This window comes from Biomphalaria glabrata, chromosome 10 (genome assembly GCF_947242115.1).
Source record: "Biomphalaria glabrata chromosome 10, xgBioGlab47.1, whole genome shotgun sequence".
In the NCBI taxonomy this organism is placed as follows: domain Eukaryota; kingdom Metazoa; phylum Mollusca; class Gastropoda; family Planorbidae; genus Biomphalaria; species Biomphalaria glabrata.
The window spans coordinates 32,355,898-32,373,634 of record NC_074720.1 but is presented as its reverse complement, the minus strand read 5'-3'; the positions used below and the strand labels follow the sequence as shown (position 1 = coordinate 32,373,634).

The 17,737-nt window shown below is 33.2% G+C and overlaps 2 protein-coding genes across 2 annotated transcripts; one reads left to right on the top strand and one right to left on the bottom strand.

The window, feature by feature from the left end:
- The first annotated feature begins 3,065 nt into the window (after positions 1 to 3,065).
- Positions 3,066 to 10,353, top strand: LOC129928549 (uncharacterized). Its single transcript, XM_056043186.1, has 4 exons — positions 3,066 to 3,668; positions 4,577 to 4,704; positions 5,187 to 5,299; positions 10,307 to 10,353. The coding sequence occupies exons 1-4, from the start codon at positions 3,066 to 3,068 to the stop codon at positions 10,351 to 10,353; spliced, it is 891 nt and encodes a 296-aa protein (XP_055899161.1).
- Positions 10,354 to 10,388: 35 nt separating this feature from the next.
- Positions 10,389 to 12,233, bottom strand: LOC129928548 (uncharacterized). The gene is made up of 3 exons (XM_056043185.1): positions 11,625 to 12,233; positions 10,831 to 10,955; positions 10,389 to 10,569 (listed from the first exon to the last, which is right to left on the bottom strand). Exons 1-3 carry the CDS (start codon positions 12,231 to 12,233, stop codon positions 10,389 to 10,391), a joined length of 915 nt encoding a protein of 304 aa, XP_055899160.1.
- Positions 12,234 to 17,737: the final 5,504 nt, after the last annotated feature.

Sequence of the window (17,737 nt, the reverse complement as noted above, 5' to 3'; positions counted from 1 at the left end):
AGAGCGTTGTGGATGCCGCGGAACACGTTATCATCTCGTAAACTTTTTGCGCAGTAAGGAACTTCAGTGAATCTCTTGTTTGAAGTGGACAGTATATGTTTACTTAAGGTCAGCTGACACGTTTTTATTTAGGCTGGACAAGAATGACCGCAATAGGAGTGGCCGAGCCGATAGCGCTTTGACGCGCTGTACCTAATTAAGCTTTTGTTCGGCTCCTCTGGACACCGCGATAGTCTACGCCGGGTCTCTATTATGTTGATTTCTTTGTTGTTTAAGCGAATGATTTGTTTGTTTACGGAGTATTGAAGTAAACTAAAAGTAAACAATTTGTGAGTTTGTGTGTCTGCGGGAAAGAGTAAAATTTGACTGGGAGGTGGAGGGGTGGTCTAAGTGACGTATCAAAGAAAACATTTTTTAAATATTTTTGGAATTCCATATATTAGTATAAAAAATGATTTTCTTTGTTGGAGGGTGGTAGACAATGATCTCATAAACTGCTAAAGGTTTCCTAGAAATTATTTTGAGGAAAAAAAAATCGACCATACATAGAAAACACTAGTTATACTACTACAATTTTTTAAAAAATTGAATCATCTTGTAAGTAGAAATCTTACAAAAGTATTGTTACAAATGAACAGTGATAGGTAGAGGTCAACGTATGACCCCGGCGAGATGACACAGCAGCGAGTGTTCTCTGGAATCTACATGTACAAACAAAGACAGGATGTGACGTGTCCTCACGTATTGTTCCAGGGGACGAACAGATCTAAGTAGGGGGACAGTTACTAATGAACAGTGACAGATAGAGGTCACTACGTGTGACCCCGACTTGATGACACTGCAGCAAGTGTTCTCTGGAATCTACATGTATAAACAAAGACAGTATGTGACTTTTCCTCGCGTGTTATTCCAGAAGATACAAGCAGTGTTTGTGCAACTTTGGAGAAGCGATTAGGGACTCTATATAAGCCAGAAAGTTAATGTGAAAGTCAGTCGTATAGAGTCGTGAGTGAGTCGTCGGTACTGTTGTCTACTGTGCGAGACAGTAGAAGATAGATGTGTACGACTCGATGCAAGTTAACTAGGGTAGAGTTAACTGGAGTGGACTACTGTCGTTAAAGTCTATACAGCGAACTACAGTGGACTTGAGCCGTTACAGTCGATACAGTCGATGTAAGACGTGTGCGGCTCTGATTCGGTAGACTTTAAGTACGACTTGGTTCAGCTTTGGGAGACCTGGAGCGACACTGGGAAGCGTGTCGTTGGTCTGTTCAGTGGAATACGACTCGATGCAAGTTGAGAAGAGATGAATTGCAACGAAGTGAAGAGATGAATTGCAACGAAGTATAGCTAACTGTAAACTGACAGATATTGTACAGTCTTCTATGCTACATGTTACAGTAACAAATTGTTAGAGTTAATAGTCAATAAAGTTATATGAAGCTGAGAGTTTAGTCGTCAAGTTCTTTGCAGTGTTTTTATTTGTGTGCCTACTAGTACATTTAGCCAGAAGATTCAGAAATACGTAACAGTATTTTAATAAATACAACGGTATTTCTATTTGATATAATTTCATTCTGGTGTTCTTTCTGAAAATATTGAAACTTTCCCTTTTACCTGCCTGGGTAGACCACTTCGGGGACCGATTCGATTCTGACTTTGTGTTTCCACACAAAATTTCTTTGTAACCTTGTTTGAAATTGTCTTACATTTAATTTTCAACGTTTTATTGCTTATAAAATATATTGGACTTTAAATATTGTATGTCATGAAGTTATGGTGCCATCTTGATGAAAGAAAAAAAGAAAGTGTTTTTTTTAACTATTAAAGAGATGTAACAAAGAAACACGTAACTTGAGCTTGGTCAAAATAAAACTGTTAACCCATTAAGTGAAAGTTTTTTTAAATATCACAATTCCATAGGTAAAGTACAATGATTGACAATTTTAGTCGTTATTCCCATTTATAGAGAGCTATTTTTAGATGAAGATTTTAGTTATAAATGTACACCCATTGGCAAACAATATATTAGAAAAAAGCAGTAAATAGTTGTTTTTTTGGTCCATAACATTTGCCGGTGAAGATAGCATCACGTGAAGCTTAATAAAGAGCTCTCAACGTACACACGACAGGGGCACACATCTTTACTTAATTAACAGTTGAACATTTTACTTCAAAATGACTATATTAATTTTGATTTATTTTAGGCGAATTTATATGTGATTTAAAAAAAATACATTTGGCAAGACAATAGAAATGATTTTTTTAAATAATATAAACAAAAAAATAATTTACTACTTCAATAGATACAAAAATGTTAGTACATTAGTAGTTATAATACTTTAAATATACTATGCAACATTGGCATTTCTTTTTTTAAAACGAACATTGTAACATATTTTTAAAATTCTTTAACCTTGTCATTCCATGCTTACCACACACGAAATGTATTTGGGTAAGGAGCGGGTGACATTTTCGATACGCTTTCTCAATGCTTACATAAACATCTGAAACTGTCCTTTTGTTCCCCGCAATCCCCTGCTCTTTCTCCGACTGACCGAGACGGTGTCCACTGCAACTGGTCACTAAGTCGTCTCGAGAAAACAAAAGATTGTTGACATTGTTGGTCCTTCAATCACTAATGTGTTCATCCTTGCAAAGCAACAAATTATGACAGCAGCCCAAACCTTGGTCGTCTGCTGACGTATGTACCTCTGAACAATGGAGTCTCCAAGTGTCATCCACTGGTCAAAAACTTCAAAGACAACGAGGATAGTTTGGCGCACCTTAAGCTTTCAGCCAATCACATGACGTAAAATTAAACATTTGTAGCTCAAGGATTGTGGGAGGAGCTCACTTGGCTATAAAAATCAATTTAAAAAATTAACTCTATCATTTATCACTGTACCTCCTCTTACATTAACTTTGAGCTCTCTTTGAGAAATACTAGTGTTGGACTTATTATATTTGTGTTCTTATTTCTTTGGGACTTAGTGTTTTCGTATTGTAGGAATTTAATTCATCCTCTATTTTCGGATAGCTGTGTTCTCCAATTCTATTTTAAAATGTATCATCTGGAAAGAAAAACACTGGAACTTCAAAACTACCAGAAAGAAATATGCCAAGTACATCACTTCGAGGTGGGCACACTGCTTCACTACAATTACCCAATCAAAGTTTTTCAAGTCACATCCAAACTAGACCACAACGTCAAGAAAGTCATCAAAGCTTATTACAAAGACAGCACTTATGATGATAAAAAAATCGTAAAGCATTTCTTATCTGAAGTTGCAGTACTCGCCACGATCCACCATCCTTTTATCATGAGCATGGATTTCATGGGATCCTTTCCTCGGTACTTCGCTTATGTGATGCCATTCTACGAAGATGGCACTCTGACCAAGGTACTGCCTTCCATTCATCAGGAGATGAGTGATGAATACTTTGTGCAGCTGTGTGCAGCAGTTAACTATCTCCATAACAAAAAAGTTGCTCACAGAGACTTGAAAACGGACAACATTTTGATCACAGAAAAGAAAATTCTCATTGCTGATTTCGGTTTATCGGATATCTTGCCCACTGAGGATACAATGGCGACCAAAAGAAAAGGAACTGTCGTGTACATGTCCCCAGAACAGTTTTTAAAGAGGCCATTTGACCCTTTTAAAGTAAGTCATTTTTTACCATATTTTTAAAGCTCCTTTAGATTTAATTATAATTGTCATATAAATATTCGCAAACTTTCTTAAACTAACGAACGATAACTTAGCTAAATAAATATTTTTTGTCATATTCTTACTTATATCTCTTTCCTTTTAAATGGATAGCTTAGAGTCTAATATTTAATTAGGTAGAATAGTATATATATATATATATATAGAGAGAGAGAGAGATAGAAGATTCTGATGTGTGCACGAAAACTTGTTTATATTACACATGTGAAGTAAAATAGAATCGCCAATTAATTTATTGTTAATATAGCATGTCCAGTCTGGTAACCCTTGGAGACTTGAACATGTCCGTGTTTGTTACATTTGGTAATAAATTAGTGAAGATCATTTTGTATACTGCCAGTTATCTTTAAATAAGATGACCATCATTATATATATATGTATAATATAATTTCAAACAGTAGTTTAAAACTCTTAAGCCCCATTATGAGTATCACGATAAAAAACTTTTGTCAATTAGTATAAGACACTTCAACAATAAATAGATAATTAACTCTCCCCCCCCCAACAACCCCCTAATCAAGGAAACACACCTAAAATCGAATTAAAAAATTTAATTGTAGCGATTGTAGATTTTTAAATTAGATTTTAGGTGTTTCCTTGATAAGGGAGCTGTTGGGGTGGGGGAGAGAGTTAATTAATTATTAACTATAAAATATATTACATGTATAATTTACTCATGTAAAAACCTAATCCCCATAGTTTATAACTTTATATTATGCTGAAATGTGTTTACAAACCTGGACACTGAGACGACAAATTATATAATTTTCCCTTAAAAATATAATTGAATTAAATTTACAGTTTAGCAATAATTAAAATTATATCTATTTGTTTCTTAACAGTGTGACATGTTCGCTCTTGGGGTAGTGTACTGGTGTATGGTTTTCAAAGTGAATGTTTTGAATCAAGACACCATGGAACCAATGATGGAAACAGTCAGAACTAAGTTGTCGCCTACTAGTATAGACAGGTAAGTCAAACAAATATAAGACCTACATACATAAATATATTTAGCATTTTTCATCTAACCTCATAAAAATTATGCATTATTGCGACATTAATTCTGAAATTTAAAAGAAGCTATTTAATTAAATACATGCAAGTGCATTATTTAAAAATGTGAAGTTATAGCTTTTATATAGCGCTACTTTCATGCTTATAGCATGCTCAGAGCGCTATGATCTAATCTTATTTGTGGACCAGTGGGAGGAGGGGAGTATCTAGGAGAAGGTTTTTCCATACTGCCTTTAGGCGCTCAGTAAACACAATTCTGCTTGAATCAGGTGTCGAACCTCGAGCCACCTTCATAGTTAGCCAAGCCAATTTCAAGCGTACTTAGCCTCTCGACCACGCTTCCCAAATTCACAACGTGTCCATTTTAATATCTGGTATTGTTTAATAAAATGTTTAGTATAGCCTTATAATGTCGTTTTTTGTTTTAACGTGTTTCAGACTCATTTTGACCAATCTTTTAGAATATCAACCTGAAGAAAGATTGTCCATCTTTGAACTCATCTTCTTGATGGAGGAATCTTGTTTCTCACACAGGATAGCCAAACTTAAAGGTAATATACAAGTATTCTATTCGTATGTCATCTTTCTTTTAGTTTCAGTTTTAAAATTGTCGGCCTTGTTCTCAGGCAATGTGCTAAGGGAAATAATTATATTCATTAGGAACAATAACTCAGTAAAAAGAATACTTAAGTCATCCATGACGCTATCAGTCTATAATATCTAGAGATTAAATATTTTTTTTTGTATGTTTAAAAATACTTTTTGTCCAAACGTGATGTTTCAATTTCTTCTTTTTGTTTTGTCGTCTGCAGAGCAACGCTTTATTTAAATGTCAAAGGTCAAGTTCTTTGTTTCCACACAAGAGATTTCTTTGGTGAAAGCCCTGTGTGATATAACATGACATAAAACTACATGTGCATTGTATATAATAAAATATCAAATAACTTGAGATACAATATTCCAATAAAGTATTTTTCTTTAAATTAATTTTTTTTTTATTTTTACTTTTTGTTTTTATTTTTTTTTTCTGTAGATATTTATGTGTCACGTAAAATTAAAATGAAAAAAATTATAAAACTATAAGTAGGGAAAAAAGTGACGTAATGCCATTTATTAAAAAAATGAATATAATTTTCAAGAGAACAGAAAGTACTTTCTCATTGATATTTGATAATACACCATTTTTTTCTATTTTAAACCTAATAAAAAAAATAGTAACTAGTTATAACCATACTGCATAGCTTTTAAAATTCACAAAGATGATACATTTTTATCTTCATAGTGTTAATGATGCATTTGGTTTCTATAATCAAAATAGTTTAATAATAACAAAGACCATCAGAAATATATATAATTATTTTAAAATACTATCAAGTACACCAACACACAGACGAACAAAGGGAGACATGATCCAGATACTTATAATATTGAACAGAAAAAAAAAAAAGTTTTCTTAGCATTTAATTCCTTTTGAACCTAAAACTAAATAATAGGGCCTCATAAGAATATAATATATAATAATAATAAGAATATAAGGAATGAGTAAAGTAAAGATGTAACTTTCTCTTTCAGACATTAGCGTCTATAATTAGGTCATCTGTTTCTTTGGCCCACGGTTAACGACCAACCGCCTTTACTTTCATTAATTAAAGCTAAGTACCCATTAGTGTTGGGTAGACTCAGGAGCATCCTAAAAATGCAGAAATTCAAAAACCCAGACTTCCCCAAGATTCGAACCCAGTTCCCTGGTTCTGGAAGGCAGGCACTCAGCCACAGCCCCTTCCCAATGAAGAATATGCATTTCCAAAATTTAGGGATTTTTCTTCTCTTCTTTTTTTTTTTTTCTTTGTTAACATCATAAGTATAAAGTAAAGTTAATGATTAACGACATTCAGAGTCCTCGGTACAAAGTAAAGATCTAACAAGCAAGATTTAAAAAAAAGATAATACCTTTGGCCCACGGTTAACGGCCTACCGCCTTTACTTTCATTAGTGTTGGGTAGACTCAGGAGCACCCTACAAATGCAGAAATTCAAAATCCCAGACTCCACCAAGATTCGAACCCAGGTCACTAATTAACCTTGAAGCAAAATTTACAGAATCGAGTATAACTAAAAGTTTTTCTTAACAATGCTAAAATTGTCCATTATTCGGGTTTGGCGTCTATAATTTCAGAATTAAACTTCACACTCGAGTTATTACCCCTTTATTCATCTTTCCTCAATCCAATGGAAACTCTCTCTTTTTATTTACATCTAATCCCTTTGCTTTCGCACAAAACATAAACAAAAAATAATGACGTAATATCATATAATATTAATACATCCTTCCTATTGAAGTTATTATCACACCCTTCCTTTTAAAGTTCTTAATAGTGATATCTACTAGCAGGGCCGGCCCTAGCATTTGCGGGGCCCAATGCGAAACGGATCTCGCGGGGCCTAGTCTGGGTAGGGATAAGCATAATGTCAAAATTATTTTTTGTTATTAGAAAATAGGCCTACTTTTGCCTTTGCAATAAATTTTTATCAAATGAAAGCTCGCAATGCCACTTTTTATTTATTGGCACCCCAAAATGTCAATTTCGTCTATTCTTCAGGAGATTTGAATAAATTCAAAAAAAGTTCAGGACTTTATCGTATATTTTGCCTTTTCATGAGATTTCCTGGAGGCCCTGGAAAATCAGGAGGTCGCGAAAACCCTGTTTTTTATATACGTTATAATTGTTTAATTTAATAATGTACACTTGGAATTAGCGCGGGGCCTATGAAAGCGCGGCGCCCACTGCGACCGGCATTGTCTACTAGGAACTATAACAATTCGTCCACTTCTGGTTGTCTTGACTGAACAAGTTCTCTAGACGTTGGTCTATAACTGTCTGTTTCGTTTGTTGCAACAGTTTGCAGTTCATTGTCTTCATCGGTATCATAGTACCCAGAGATGTCTTCATCGAAACTCTTATTTAAAAAGCGTTGATTTCTTCTGTATGTTTTTCCATTGTTTGTCTTTATGATGTAAGTGGGTGCTGAATTTTTTTATGACAACTGCTTTCTGCCATGTTTGACCTAGACGAACTCTCCGACAGAAAAATCTTTAGGTAGTCTTGCTTTTGCATCGTATTTCACTTAGCTTTTCATCTGTCGTTCGTTAAGTAATGTCTCTGCATTTTCAGCTACCAATGGTTTCAATAGTTTGTGATCAGCTGGAATGATTCCCTGAGTCTTCTACTCGTCAGCAGTTGTGATGGTGAATACGGCAGTCCACTTATCGGAGTAATTCTAAAATCGAGCATAACTTTTGTATACTCTGAATCCTTTTGCTTTCGCACAAAACATAAACAACCAACAATGACGTAATGCCATATAATATTAGCACAGAATCTTCTTCATGCAGTGGAAAATTAAGAATTTTTTTGCCTATCTGGAATTCTGGTCAAAGCTCCTGTACCCAATTAATATAGTTAGGAAGGAACTACAAAGGTCTGGTCGGGAATCTGCTAAAGAAATTAGTACCCTTTCATACTTTCTGCAAAATGATGACATAAATCTCTTGATGCTCTGGACAATACTATCATTTATTTGGCTAATGTCCAGCAAAAGAATCCAAGTTACAGTTCCAAGTGTACTGGTAGACATTCAAAGCACACAGTCGACATAGCTTATCTTATTTTTGCTTAGGCTGTGTAGGAATGTTGACCTAAGGATTGGCCACGTAATACATTTAATGAAGTTATTGTTCAATGGTACAGGACACCATGAATGTCAACGCCAGGTCTCTAACACGTAAATGTTTTTGTCGGTATAGTTCACTGTCTGTTTAAGTCACGGAGCGTCAAAAAGAACCTAAATAAAACAAGTGTGTGTGTATGAGTCTGTTTTTGTACGAGGGTGAGGGTTGAGAGTTATGACTGGAGAAAACTGCCCAGTTTCTAGAGTTATAACTTTTTTTTTTAAATACATATGATTTGAAATTAATACTTTATTCATTAAATGTTTTGGTACTTCCAATTTTTTTACAAGATTTGAATCTTTTTTTTTCTGCTTTAATGTTAAATTTAATAATAAAAGATTAATGTACTAAGATTTGTGTGAGTGGGGGGGGGCGTTAATGTGGGGGGGGGATTAATGTGGACATATTCTACTACACCAAAGTATTTTTGTAATTAAATGCTTACAAACTATGCATTAAAAAAAATAAGTTAGACGACTGATTAAATAACCGTACCCAACTATTTATCGGAAACTATAAAATCAATAATATAATATTATTTCTTTTACAATAGAGAATTATTATTATTGATATTAACCTGTTTAGATGATTGACAGATTATCTTTTTCTATGACATATAGCTAACTACGATGTCATGTAACCAGTACAACATCCAAGTATCTTTTCATTTCACCAACTAATGTCTGCTACCCAATAACAATACTAGAATGGAGAGTATAAATATATAACATGTAGTTTAAACTGGAGTACAAGCTTTACTTTTCTAAATATGTGAGCTGGGGGGGGAGGGGTTGACAGTCAAATCACTTTTTAATTTGTTCTATTTTGTTTCTTTAAGTAATAATTGACATAAATTTTTATTTAATGATTTTTTTAAGGGATTATTTAATCAAAGTTCAACTAGCGATCAAACAAAGCTATGTTAAGCTTAAAATAAACATTTACTATTTCCTTGCACTACGCGTATATTTTACTACTGATACAACACCACAATGAACAACCATCTATCAGAATTTCATTATTTTAAAAATCATTACAAGTTATTAAAGTCTGATATTGACAATTTTATTTTGTTTTTTTTTTCATTTGATCTTTACTGATTTAACCCTTAACTTAATGCAGTATTATTAATAACTGCAAAAGAGAATGGTATTATATATATGTATAAGTATGTGTCTTTACTATATTGATAAAATCAGGCTCACTTTTTAAACTTTGGGGAAGTTTATCGTGTTATTGATTCACTCTAAAGAAAGACAATGATTTGTAATTAAATGTGTTTATTAGATGTTTAGACAATAAACTTTTATTTAGGAGCAAAGAATTATTTTTTGTAAGCGTTTCTAGCAACGCATTCTCAATAAATCCTCTGATTTAATACAGAGTGACGTACATTTGTGTTGTACTTAGAAGTATGATGAAATACTATTGTTAAATGTTTTTTCTAAAATTTATTTTGTTATTAATAGATGTTTCCAATGAACATTCAAACTAAAAAAAAAATATTTAAAAAAACAATAACAACAATAACAAAATGAAACAAAACAAAGATATTTTAAAGATTTAAAAGACAAAAACTTTATTAGAATAATTGATGATCTGTGGTACAGAGATTATATTATATACAAATTTACAATTAAGTTTCAAGTCCTGGCTATGACGTCACATATGGCTTGAAGCAAAGAGAACAGTCTTTCGTTTGGTCAAAAGGAATCCACCTTGACATTTATATAAAGCGTTGTTCTGCGGAAGACAAAGAAAAAAACTTTGCGTTTAAACTTAGAATGGAAATAAAATAAAAAGAAGCAATTTGTTGATATTATAAACAGGTGTCCAAAAAGAATTTAAAGGTTTGAAAAATAATTTGTTAGAATGATAAAAGATTTAAAAACTTTAAAATAAGTAAACAGCCTAGACAGACACTGGACAGACTAAAACATTGATGACAGACTGATAGAACATTTTTCCATTACCTCTAAGACTGGCTATTCTGTCTCTAAAACGATATTCAGGCTGCTCCAGTACGCAGAGGAGATTGTAACAGGTTAACCTATCGACAGGGCTCGGGTCCAAAAGATTAGTCAAAACCAGCCTGAAAAAAAAATAATTGTCAAATTTTAAGGAAAATCGTTACAGCCGTTTTTGAGAACCGTGTCCATCCAGATTGAGCACACCCATTCAGAATGTTCGACTTGAATAGAAGTATTGTAAAAAGCTGTAAAACATATTATTCAAAGCAAAACAAGATTGACAGTTTTTAACATTTGAATTTCAACTGAGACATGAGATGATTTTTATTTTTACTTATTAATAAAAGTCATAACAATATATTGAATATGAATGCTTGACTTACCAGTCTATACTAGTATCACACAAAGTATTGATTGATTCCTTCATTTGCTCGGTGCTCTTTAAATCAAAGACATCGACTTTGAAAACCATACACCAGTAGACTACTCCTAGTGCGTACATATCACACTGTAAAGAAAACAATACAGAGAGTATGAGATCATTGCCTTGTCGTTTTGATGGTATATCAAAGCAACATATGTATAAGGTGAATCAGATCTTGATCAAGATATTATACAGGTCAAGAAATTTCAAATCAAGATAAAACATGTACAATTTGTTATTATATGCATAGTTTTTTTTAATAATTACATTTTATGTACAGCCGATATGTGGTGCTTAATATTAACAAGGTAAAACTAGCTTAGTTCAAAAACAATTACAGTCCAAAACGAGACATACTTGATCAAATTAAATAAAAAAATAAATATACTATATTAAACATTATTAATAGATAAAAGAATAAATAAAATTAATAAAAAAGTAATGATATATATATATATAGATAGATATATAGATATATAGATATATAGATATATAGATAGATAGATAGATAGATAGATAGATAGATAGATAGATAGATAGATAGATAGATAGATAGATAGATAGATAGATAGATAGATAGATAGCAATATCTGAAGTTCAAAAGCTCTGATGAAAACCAATTTTACTTATTACAGCTCATAGATTTAAAGTAATTAGCTTGTGTTTTAAATAGTTTCGTTTGAAACCGAATGTTTAATTGATTCAAGCACTTAAGTCTTAAGGAACATTAAGAAAATATAACATTTCACTTACTTTAAAAGCGTTAAATTCTTTCTGGATAAACTGTTCTGGGGAAATGTACATATGGGTTCCTTTTATTGTGCTCACTGGCGTATCAATAGTGGTCAAGATTTCAGACAAACCGAAATCAGCAATGACCACTCTCTTTTCTTTTGCTGTGATCAAAACGTTGTCCGTTTTAACGTCTCTGTGAGCGATTTTATGTCTATGGAGAAATTTAAGTCCTGCACACAGCTGCACAAGGTATTCATCACTCTTTTCCTGATTCATGGTCGGCAGTGCCTCTTTCAGAGTTCCTGTTTCGTACAATGGCATCACGTATGCGAAGTAACCAGGAAAGATACCCATGGTATCCATGCCCATAACATAAGGATGGTGGATCTTGGTGAGTACTGAAATTTCTGCCATGAATTTCCTTGTGGTTATTTGGTCAACATCAGTATTGTCTTTGAAATAAGCTTTAATGACTTTCTTGACGTTGTGGTCTTGTTTGGATCTGACTTGAAAAACTTTGATCGGGTGATTGTCTTGAAGTAGTTTGTCCACCTCGAAGCCATACACATGGCAGGCATCGTCTTGGTAGCTTAGAAGTCCGTCTTTCTTTTTCTTCGAGTGATACATTGTAGAATAGATCAGAATTGAGCTATCAGACAATAAATGATGATGTAGATCCCAACAGTACGAAACTAAATCCAAGAAATAGAACACAAACAATGTAGAACCACAACACTTAAAGTTCGCAAAGAGAGATCACTATTTTGATTAAGACAATGTACTGTAACTTGAACTGTAAAAGTTGATATAGTCAGCCGATGGCTGTAAGCCCCTCCTACATACCTGTGGGTGTTTTAGTAAAATGTTTTGTGATTGGTCGAATTTATGAAAGCTACAGGTTAGCCACTCCTTCCTAATTGTCTTTGAAGTTTTTGACCAGTGTATGAGAGACGCCATTGTTCGGGGGTACATACGTCAGCAGACGACCAAAGTTTGGGCAGCTGTAAGAATTTTTTGCTACGCAAGGATGACCATAATGGCGATTGAAGTGCTGAGTGTCTCTGATAAGAATGTCAACAATCTTTTGTTTTCTCTGTACGCGTTAGTCAACCGCCGCCGTAGTGGACAACGTCACGGTCAGCTGAAGAAAGAGCAGGGGATTGTGGGGAACAAAGCTGAATGAAGTAGATGTTTGTGTAGGCATTATGAGAGTGTGTCAATAGTGTATCACTGCCCTTCCCTCTCTATTTAAAATAACTATTTCAAAGAATAGATAAATGGAAATAGATAGTTACAAGGAGATTTCACGTTTTATTCCAACATTTTAAAAGAATATATAACTTATAAAATTGGATATTTGCTATTGAGCTAGGATTTGTCCCGATATGCGAATTTTGTTAGTTTTTGATCACTTACAACTAGTTATATTTTCCAAATGACAGACTCTGACAAATTATTTAAATATTTACTAATAATAAATAAAAAGTGGGAACGGACATTCTAAAGATTAAATTAGTTGAACTAATATTCTAAAAAAATATGTCTATACAATTCATGTGTAAATGTATAACGATGCAGAAGTATTTGATGTATTTAAATAAATAGAAGTTTGATTAAAATTTGTTCCTAATATAATTTTTAAATAATACTCTACATTTTTTAAACAGATATACTTTAAAGTTTAATATAGCTATGATATATTGCTACCACAGTCATCCACTTGTCCTTTAGACCTTTTTTAAACTATAAAATCTGGCAGCTGCCATTGTCAGCCGAAGTCTAGGAGTTAGTCAAAGTAAAGGAGGCATGGACTTGAGACATAATTTTTTTTAAAGAAATATTCGAGACTTGTGAAACAAACAGTACACGCTCCAACACTATTTGTCATCTTCTTTTCAGTCTTACTAACCAGTGCTTTTATATCTAGGGAAGATGGAATATATATCCACAGTAGATCCGATTGAAGGCTTTATAACCTGTCACGTCTTGAAGCCAAAACGAAAAGACGTCGTATCTTGATTAGGGAGCTGCTGTTCGCCAATGACGCGGCCCTCATATCTCATTCATAAGAAATATACTGAAGCTAGTGAATGATTTGACAGTTGCTTGTCAAGAGTTTAGCCTTACAATAAGTCTCTCCATGACCAAAATCCTGGCACAAGACGTCGTTTAAATACCTGTTATACATATTGGTGGTGCAGGAATTTACCTACTATGGATCAACACTTGCCAGTAACCTAGATTTAGACATTGAGCTGACAAAAAGAATAGGAAAAGCTACTACAGCATTGGCAAAACTCTCCAAGCGCGTCTTGGAAAATGCCAAATTGACCACAGCAACCAAAATCCTAGTCTACAATGCCTGTGTTATGAGCACTCTTCTTTATGGAAGTGAAAGCAAGTCAACATACATGTACCAAGATTGAATAGCATGAGACGTATAATGCGCATCTCTTGGAGGGATCATGTCACCAACCAGGATATTTTAAGATTGGCCAATATGAACAGCATGTATGCTCTCTTGACACAAATAAGACTACGTTGGCTGGAACTTGTCACCCGCATGCCAGATGGTAGAATCCCGAAAGATATTTTTTATGCTGATTTTGTGGAGGGAGTCAGACCCAAGGGCCGCCCAAGACTTACCTATAGAGATGTCTGCAAGCGAGACATGAGAGCCACAGGCATCAAAGAAAGTTTGTGGGAAGAAAAAGCTAAAGACCGGAGTGCATGGAGACTGTTTGTGCTAGAAGGATCCTCGCTGATAACGAAAAAAAGAAAGAGGCCTTAATCAAGAGGGAAAAAAAAAAGCTGCCCTGTCGTATAGCCCTGAAACAGATGCATACACATGCAATAATTGTGGCAAAGTCTGCCTCTCTAGAATTGGCTTGATTTGCCACACCAGATTCTGCCCTGTCTCAACACGAAATCAAAACCAGTGTTTCATCTGGGCGCATCCATTGCCTTTCTAGACAAAAAGAGCCATAAATATTAGTATGAACCCTGCCAACCGCTATTGTCAGTCGAAGTCTAGGAGTTAGTCAGAGTTAAGGAGGCATGGACTTGAGACTAAGATGTTTTGAAGAAATATTCGAGACTTGTAAAACAAACAATAGTAATTATCAACCGCAATCTGCATTGGTTGGTAATTATCATTTAGAGATGAAGAATTACGATTAAAGTGTTTAATATTAACAATTCATTGGAAATGACCGAGTTGTTAGTGCACATAGATACAGCACACTAAAGAATATAGCTATTGTTTAACTGCACTGGACACTATAATTGTTACCACCGGGTTTCTATTACTTAGCACCATCGCTTTGATAAATCCAATTATCCATATAGGCTAGTGGAGCATCAAAGGGAAACAGTCTTTATGATTGTTGAGCAGAGGTGAGGATTGGAGTGTTAAGGGAAGCAATCCAAGTAATTAACTTTTTAGCAAATGGGAAAAGTAGATTAACTGATGTGATTAAAACCCTTTTTTGTTTTTATATAGTTAGTTTAAGAGCTAGAAATGTGCAACAGATTACTCATTGATTTTTTAAAACATCTTTTGTATTGTCATTACAAGATTTTCATAAAACCAAACATCCAAATTAGGCTGTAAAAAATTTTGAAATAATTAATTTTTCAAAATATTTCAAGAAAATAGTTTTGTATATTTAGATATAATATAAAGGACAACATTAAAAGCAAAGTTTACACGTTGGGATTGGAAAAGATTATAAGAGACATAACCGTGTTTATTTTTTTGTATTTTCTCCTTCAGTAAATTCTTTCCCTTAAACTCAATTCTTACTTGATTCTAAGATTGATTTGAGATTCTTATCGACTATCGAGGATGACAAAGTGGCATGCAAATAAACTAACAACCTAAACTCTGCCAGACTAATGTACCCATAGAGTTGGATGAACTCATCGTAACCTTACTTTCGCTACTAGTAAAAGCAATCTGCAAAAATGTTTTAATAGGATGGGAAGCGGATTCACCGCATCACTGAACAGAAGCTGACACCAAGTTGAAAATATTGCTTAGTGCAAACAAAGTTTATATTCACTCACTTCGTCTGTCTATCTGTCTGTCACGATTATTAACAAAACTAAAAAGAAATTGAATCTAATAATAAAAGTTACATAATTATTTCTTGTTAATAACAACACATAAAACAATAAAAAAATAAATAATTAATTAAATTATTATTTGTAATTGAACTGTTCATATAGAAAATAGTAAACAAATCTTGAAGTATTGAGAGCAATAGAAGAATTTTAGCAGTTAATTAATAGATAAGAACTCTTTTATCTATATTAAAAAAATAGTTTTTTTTGTTTTTTTTTAAAGTATTAACAGCATCAAAGTCGTTTCTGTGATACTATTGACAGCTTGTATTCGAGTCCGAAGATTATTTAGGAATGCAATATTTTCCGCGGTTACGCTCAGCGCAGGCATAACAATTGTCCGCCGGTGGTCGATTTAGAGTTTCTTTTTGCCGCCTACGTCTGTTATCGGCAGCGGATTTTCTTTTGAACTCAAACGTGAGATGTTGTAAAACCATTGAGCAGTTGGTCGTGTTACTGGAAAGTTTTAAGTCATTTTGTTTTTGTCTTTTGCGAAATGTATCTCATTTTAATTGATATCAATGTCACTCATGTTTTGTAAGACACTAAATAATACAACTACTGTGTTTAATTAATTTTATTTGATTAATTTTAAATGTACAATCAAATAGAAAGTACTTTATATGGGTCTTGTCAATGGTAGACAACTACTACATTGCTTTAAATGGAATAAAGATCAATAAAAAATATAGAAATGTGTGCATATTGGTGCAATGTGTTTGTTTGAGTGACGGCAGATATATTTAATTTTACCTCTGATGTTGTTGTTTTTTTTTGTCTATTGACAGTAATACCTATTATTACAACAGTAACACCAACAGTACAGTGTAACAGTACATAGACATGCAATTATACTACAAAACATGAATACACATTTTCTTACAAAACAACAAACCTTACACAGATTATAATTTCAAAAAATATTTAATTTCTAAAACAAAACCACATGTAGTAGATAATTCAATCACCAACACAAACATTAATAAAGTAAAATATTAACATAGCAGCTTTAATGCATGTAAAAGGGTCAAAATGACATTAAGATCTCTTTAAAAAAAAATCACAAAAACAAAGAACGAAGAAAGAGTGACACAATCAAAAGATAAAGATCATGTGATGAATTTAGACCCGAAATTTAAAAATAAATTGTTTGTCTTTTCTCTTTAAATTAACTTGTGAAACATGGCCCCAAAATGTAGTAGCCTTTTAAAACAATATGCTGATGTTTTTACATTTGAGAAATTAATTTTTATTAATATGACAATGACTTAACACTATATGTGTAGGAGCCACAAAGAGTTAGAGTTGATGTGTTTATGTGTGTGTGTGTTTACATAACAGCATGTATGAGAGACTATATAGGTGTCTCTTAGTGCATGTGTATGTGTGTTTATGCCAGTTATAGAAAAATTTCAAATAAATGAGTTTTATGTCTAAAAATCTATCTTCTGTAATGACATTGGTTTCTATTTAGTTCAGATGGTTAAATATTTATAATATGCATGTTCCATGCTATAGGAACATTTATCATCACAAGACTTTTTCTTGAAACTCTGAGACTTTAACAAACAAAGACAAAGACATTTATCTCGACAATTACAGCAAATCAATGTCTGTAGAGAAAAGACACACTCAATTTGTACTTTCTGACAAAAACAAAGTTTAGAAAAGATGAAAGACAGAAAGACAGACAGAAAAAACGGAGACAAATAATGAGAGTTTGTTTGAAAAAAAAAACATGAAACAAATATACACTTTGAATGTTTTAGTGTCTAGAAAACAGACGAAGAAACAAATGTAGGCACACATACACAGACATACACAGACTCACACACACGCACAATGACTTATTACCTCTAAGTAGTTTGATTCTATGTCAAAACGTTTCGAGTAGCTCAGTAAATTGATCAGACTCAGGACTGAAAATCTTTTCGTAAGATCAGCTTCCAAAAGACATACAAAATGTCACTGAAAAAATGGTGATAAATTTACACTTTAGAGTTGTA